This window comes from Medicago truncatula, chromosome 2, assembly GCF_003473485.1.
Source record: "Medicago truncatula cultivar Jemalong A17 chromosome 2, MtrunA17r5.0-ANR, whole genome shotgun sequence".
Taxonomy (NCBI): domain Eukaryota; kingdom Viridiplantae; phylum Streptophyta; class Magnoliopsida; order Fabales; family Fabaceae; genus Medicago; species Medicago truncatula.
The window spans coordinates 38974030-38980957 of record NC_053043.1 but is presented as its reverse complement, the minus strand read 5'-3'; the positions used below and the strand labels follow the sequence as shown (position 1 = coordinate 38980957).

General features: G+C 33.6%; 1 protein-coding gene across 1 annotated transcript; it reads left to right on the top strand.

The window, feature by feature from the left end:
* The first annotated feature begins 5454 nt into the window (after positions 1–5454).
* Positions 5455–6551, top strand: LOC25487302 (ethylene-responsive transcription factor 4). Its single transcript, XM_013609194.3, has one exon. It carries the CDS (start codon positions 5580–5582, stop codon positions 6198–6200), a length of 621 nt encoding a protein of 206 aa, XP_013464648.1. The 5' UTR covers positions 5455–5579; the 3' UTR covers positions 6201–6551.
* Positions 6552–6928: the final 377 nt, after the last annotated feature.

Here is a 6928-nt window from a genome sequence, read left to right as displayed (position 1 = left end):
ACTTCAATGGACTTGATGATTGGCCTTCATGTGCCAAGTATTGAGCTTATACTTTTAGCACTTGAATGCAAATATTTGTTGAATGATGATTGTAACACCCTAATTTCCACATTTTATTTTTATAATAAAAATGCATTTAAAATAAAGAAACGTGCGAGAGTGTCACACTTCTTAATCAATAAAAAAGTACTCCATTTAATATTAAAAACATCATAGTCGAAAAGTTCTCAAAACATCGAAGTAAATTTTCACATCTAAAACATCCACAACAAAACTGAATTCTAAAGAATTCTAAACCAGAGTCTAAAATAAAATAAACTCCCAATCCCTGGTGTCACAGATCAGAGCATCGACTCGATAAAAATCACAAAAGAAAGTTGTAAAAGAGGAATAGGCTCCAAAGCCATCCTCGGAAGACTCACTGCAACTAAGTGTCATCAGCCTGTAAGTCTCTAGTTTATCGAATAGATGAATTCCTACGGTTGAGTCTCTCCCTGAGCTCTTCTCTATTTTGTCTCCTTTACCTCTTTTCTCCACAACCCTATTTTTCTTGTGATCTCTAATCTTTTTCTTTGTTTGTTGTAACCTTATTTTCCTGATATTCTCATCTATTTATAGAGACTATTTAAGGTTTAGTTGTTCTGAAACTCTATTCTTATCTTTTAATAAATTTAAAATTTATTTATTTTTATTTTCTCACATAAACTTTGGACACATTAACTACCTGCACCCCTACTTCCATATTTTTACCAAAAAAACTATTTTCTTCTTAAAAATTATTTTCTCTCACTATTTATTATAGTTTAGTACTCCATCCGATCCTTTTTATAAGAAAAGAAACCAAAGATCATCAAAACCAAGACAATCATTAGTGGTTGTAATTTTTTGAATGTTTTTACAAATATACCCTCATAAAAAATTGTGAAGTATTAAATATACCCACTAATATTAAAAGGACAAACATTAAATTAGGGTTGGAAAAGTCTTTTAAACAATAAATGTAACTTAAAAGTCACAACTTTTTCTTATATATTTGACCAAAGTTTTTTTTGAAAAATTTCTTATAAATAGGACCGGAAGGAGTATTTATTACTCCCTCCACTTTTATGCTTCATTTTGTTCTTGTTCTTGCTTTATAATGTTCATAGAAATAGACTTTCAAAGTGGTGGAATTTTTCTTTCAAAAAAAGTGGTGGTATTTTTTAACTCCGATGTAAATATATTTAAAAAGTTACATTAATTAATAACAATATTGATCTTGATGTTTATTTATTTTGCTTCTTATTATATGGAGTAGAATAAATATTTCTTCGCCTCGATGTGTGTCTGTCTTGATTTTGATTGATTAAACTAATAGTTACGATGTGGAAACCAACAACTTTTTTAACTTGTCAAAATATTACAGCTCAATAAACATATCAACAAATCAAAACCAACACTAAAGCGATAAATCACTACAACAACAAGGTAAATCAAAACTTGAGTCAAAATCTTTTTTATTCATTGGTAGATGTTGGTTATAAAATTACCTTTGAAGTAAAAAAGTATTAATATGAACATTTTCATGTACTAGAACACAATCTGAGGAATAAATTATCTTTTTTTTTTTTTTTTATCTCAGTTGCTCATGTATACCATTTATACAAAAAATTAAGAACGAATAATTGAGTATATGTACCGTCGAAAAAAGGCAAGATTAGATTCTAATTTCCATGAGAGAAAACAAAGTATGATTAAACATACTTTTGTTCTATTGAAGCCAAATAATAATCTCGTTGATTGTTACCTATTTTTATCGATTTAAAGTTTAGATAAAAATCACTTATTTTCTTTTCTTTACTCTAATTTTCTCCTTCTTTTATTTTTACAGAGTATATATGAAAATTAATTAGCAAATAAAAAAGGTTGTTGGAAAAGAATTTCAAAGGGAGAGAAAAAGAAAGGACGGCAGTAGAACGATGATGACATTTCTATCTAAAGATGGCACCATATTCCTGTGCGTGTCTCCCGCAAGGGATCCAAACACCACGTGTCACTCTCTCAACCCATCTCCACTCTCCACCGTCCGATCAAATCCGAAACATTCAAACAACTTTCTTCATGATCCATCTCACGCGGCGAAGAGGCGGAGAATACCGACAAATGTCTTACACTTAAACGCCGTCATAAAAGTGACGGTTCAGTTAACTGACGTTAAATAAGAAACGCAGCCTCGTACCACGTGTCGGGTTTAAAACGAAGCAGCGTGGATAGGGGCGGCCCTGTCTTAACGCAATTATTTAATGATGTTGGTGGGTCCCACTTTCACGCTCTCTCTCGGCGCTGGGGCGGCGCGGTGCTTTAAATCCAGTTCAGTCAACTTTACCTCGTTGACCGTGCCAAGTGTTTTCTTAACATGGGTGAGGTTTGTGTGGAGCGTGTGAGTACGCGCTTTGTTTTGTTGAGCGTGTGGGGTACTTTTTTGCTGCACGTGTAACCGATTTCACTGTTTTTTTTAGTAGGAGTAATCTCTTTAATTCTTGTTGTCTCTTCCTATGGAGATGCTTTTATACCTCATTGCCCCCTTTTCTTTTTGCATTGCCATTATAGCCCCTTGGGTGAGTTTTCCTTTCTATTCACCAAAAATCAAATATGAATTTTCTGTTTAAAAATAATCAACAATTTTACATTGGACAATAAAAGTGTATAAATGAATGAAAGTAAAATTAATTAGAAACTAGAATTGAAAAAAAAAAATTGTAAGTATTGTCTCAAATGTAGGGAGTATTGCCTTATAATTTCCTAAAAAAAGAAGTTAAAATGTCATTTCTTTTGAAACTCTTCTTTACAAATAAGTCACTCATTTTTTCAAAGATTTACAAATATGTGACTTATTATTTGTCATTATTGTATTTCCTTATTTAGTTGAAAATTCGGGTTAAAAATATTAGAGGATGAGTAGTAGAGTATTCCATCCGTGTCAAAATATAAGCAAAATTGACTTTTTAGGTTCATTCATTTAATGATGTATGTGGTCATGAACCACATACATCATTAAATAAATGAACCTAAAAAGTGAATTTTGCTTATATTTTAAGACGGATGAAGTATTAATTATATGAGTGTATTAATTGGGGAAAACTAGTTTTGACCGAAAGTAATTTGACTATGTCTATATGACTTTAAAAGAATGAATAATGATCTCAAACGAAGGACTCCAAGTTTGCTAATACTAGTAAAAAAAGATTTACATTAACATGAATATAAATTAATCGGATATTACAAATACTAGTATAATTAAAGTTCATCAAAATTACTTTTATAAAAAAAAATATAAATAATGATTGTTAGAATACTAGGAGTGGTTTTCCCCTAAAAAAAGAAAAAGAGGAGTGTTATTTGAACAACCATTTGGTTGACAATTTTTGGGACAACCATAATTTACAAAGAAAAAATTGGTATTTGCACGAAAACCAAAGCAATAAAGAGATAAAGTAAAAAATAATGTAAATATGAAAGAGAAAGTTGTCACAAAAATTATCATAAAATGAATGTTCAAATATCATTTTAAAAAAAAAAAAAGTATAGTAGGAATGGTTTTGGCAAGTTACCATAGGTACCACAAGAAGACAATAAAGAAAGGGCAACCAATGTTTCGGTAGTACCATACCAACACCAGAACTAGAAGTGTGAAAGTTATTTTTAGGGTAAAGAGATTCGACAGTTAAGATGCCGAATTTTAGCATAAAATGCCGTTTTCCTATTTTGCCAGCTCCAGTACCACAGCACATTTTGCCGTCAAACATGGGTTTACAGTCAATGGTGACACTATTAGTGGAAAATCTACTAGCACGCTCCAAAAAATGAAATTTTTTTTTTTCTGATCCACTTTTCGAAAAAAAATTCAAGTCTGACCCCCTTTGGAAAAAAATTCCCAAAATGACCCATTTTTGGTTTTTTTTTTTTTTGTTTTGTCTTTTAGTGACGTTCCCGCCACCTGAAATGGCGGGACTGGCCGCCGGATCTGACAGCCGTCGCGTCAGGCTGGCGCTGCTTTTTTTTTTTAATTTTTTTTTCGTTCCCGCCGTTTCATCTGGCGGGACTGATTATTTTATTATTTTTTTCGTTTTTTCTATTTTACAATTAAATAATAATGATAAATATTTAATAAAAAAACTACTTTCTCCGCGGAAACCAATTACGCCAATGTAAACTATGACCTCCCGTAGCACATAATTTATCTTTTTTTCGTTTTTTCTTTTTATTTTTTTGGCAGCATTGTTTTACATTTTTTTTTTTGAACAAATAGCATTTTTTTACATAAAATAAAACACAACAAATAATAATGATAGATAAAAATATATTAATTTATTTGAACACATAATACATAACGTTATTAACTACCGATTATTTAAACTCGGACAATTTCTCCTAATATGACCGGTATGCCGACACAACCCACACCGTCTCGGTGTTGGAGTCCTCTCCACCACCTCCTCGTCCATTTCAGTCCTTATGCGGGTACTATTGGGTCGACCTTTCTTTAGTCTTCGCATGTTTGGATTATGGCAAAGCACGGGAGGTCATAGTTTACATTGGCGTAATTGGTTTCCGCGGGGAAAGTAGTTTTTTTATTAAATATTTATCATTATTATTATTTATCATTATTATTATTATTATTTATCATTATTATTTAATTGTAAAATAGAAAAAACGAACAAAATAATAAAATAATCAGTCCCGCCAGATGAAACGGCGGGAACGGAAAAAAAATAAAAAAAAAAAAGCAGCGCCAGCCTGACGCGACGGCTGTCAGATCCGGCGGCCAGTCCCGCTATTTCAGATGGCGGAAACGCGCTAGAAGACAAAAAAAAAAAAAAAATTCAAAAGTGGGTCATTTCGGTATTTTTTTTTCAAAGGGGGTCATATCTGAATTTTTTTTGGCAAAAAGGGTTAGAAAAAAAAAATTTCCCAAAAAATCAATCACTTATATTCTTTTCGTAATTTAAATGCCAAATAAAGACACTTTACGTTCAAATATCATTTCGCAAACTTAAAATAGGAAAGAACACAACCTAAAATGAATGAAATTAGAAATTAGAAATTACAAAAGTTAGTCAACTTTTTTTTTTTTTTTACAAAATGTTTTACTACTAGTGATTTTTAGGTGTAGTCCAATTGAAGGGAACAAAGGTTCTAGATTAGAACAACAATGAATAGGGAAATGAGGAAAAATAAATGAAGCTCTCGAGTAACTAACTAAACCAAAGACAAAGAGGATTGGGAAACAAGCAGCTTGGAACAAAAGTGGTTTGGTTCGTGTTAGAGAAGACACGTTTTGTGTAAATAACAATCGCTTAAAAGGAGCGTAGCTTTATAACTCCTCACACCACGCAGTCACGCACACACGCACGCGCCGTAGTTTCTTCTTCTCTCTCCTCATTCTTTCCTATAAAACCACCTTATTCTCCCCCTTGTTTCCCTCAGACATTGTCTCAGTTTCACAATTCACAAAAAAAAAAATCTCTTTATGTTCATTCTGTCTCCCATTAAACCAAAAAACAAAAAACTTCTCACTTTCAATTTTCAATTTTCTCACAATGGCTCCAAGAGATAACAGAATCACCAACACCACCACCGGGCCTGGGCCAAACCCATCAGCCCAGGCTCAAGCCCAGAAAGAGATTCGTTACAGAGGTGTAAGAAAACGTCCATGGGGTCGTTACGCCGCTGAGATCCGTGACCCAGGTAAAAAAACACGTGTCTGGCTTGGAACATTCGACACCGCTGAAGAAGCAGCGCGTGCTTACGACAAAGCGGCACGTGAGTTTCGCGGCTCAAAAGCGAAGACAAATTTTCCAACGCCGTTGGAGATTATCAACAACGGTAGCCCTAGTCAAAGCAGCACTCTTGAATCACCGTCGCCACCTCCGCTTGATTTAACTCTCACACCATTCTCCTCCTCCCACGGTGGTGTTACCTTGGCCTATCCGGTGGCGCGTCCTGTTTTGTTTTTTGACGCATTCGCACGTGCTGAAACAGCCCTAACCGTTGGCCGTCGTGAGATGTGTGGATTTGAACGTCCCATGGCTGATTTTCGACGCGCCGCCGTGCAGAGTGACTCTGGTTCTTCTTCCTCCGTTGTTGATTATGAAGGTGTGCCACGTCAGAGACTCTTGGATCTTGATCTTAATGTTCCTCCACCACCTGAAGTTGCTTGATCTGGATCTATTTTGAAGACCCATAAGCAAAAAAAAAATTAATTTTTTTTTTTCTTTTCGTTTTTTGAAGTACCCATTTTGATGAACGGAATCACTCTCGTGAAAAATATTTAACGAAGAAAGAGAGAGAGAACGCAAAGTGTGTTGCTGACATGGTGCTCAGATTTGTTCATGAATATGATGATAACGAGCACGCTTTGTAAATATAACTGAAAGAAGGAACCTTATTAATTTTTGCAACTGAGAACTTGTTATTAGTATCTCATGGTTGTTTCTGCAATTAATCTTAAATTATGAATTGAAATTTTAGTTAATTACTCTATGATATGTTATGGTAGCATTTTTATTTGATTTCATTCTAGTTTGTTTGTTTGATCAAAGTTCAAACGTTATCCACTAGGTAGAGAATATGTATATTTTATGTTCACTTTTTTTAAGGTACAGTTCAGATTTGTTTCTATGTATTCGGTTGGATTTGGCTGTGGAGATTTTACGATTACAAGCATGTGAATGTTGCCGCCGCTGTGAGTATAATTAGGTTAGGGTATTTTTTTTCTCAAACGAACGTTCTTTGATTGGTTTGTTCTTTTCGAATACTAGTACTAGTAGTAATGGTTGTATTTTTAATTGATGTTTGGCTACACTAGATTGTCAACATGGGCTCCACTTTCTATCAGAAAATTTATTAAATGTAAGGTTTGTTGTTTCACCTCAGCAAAAAAAAGTAA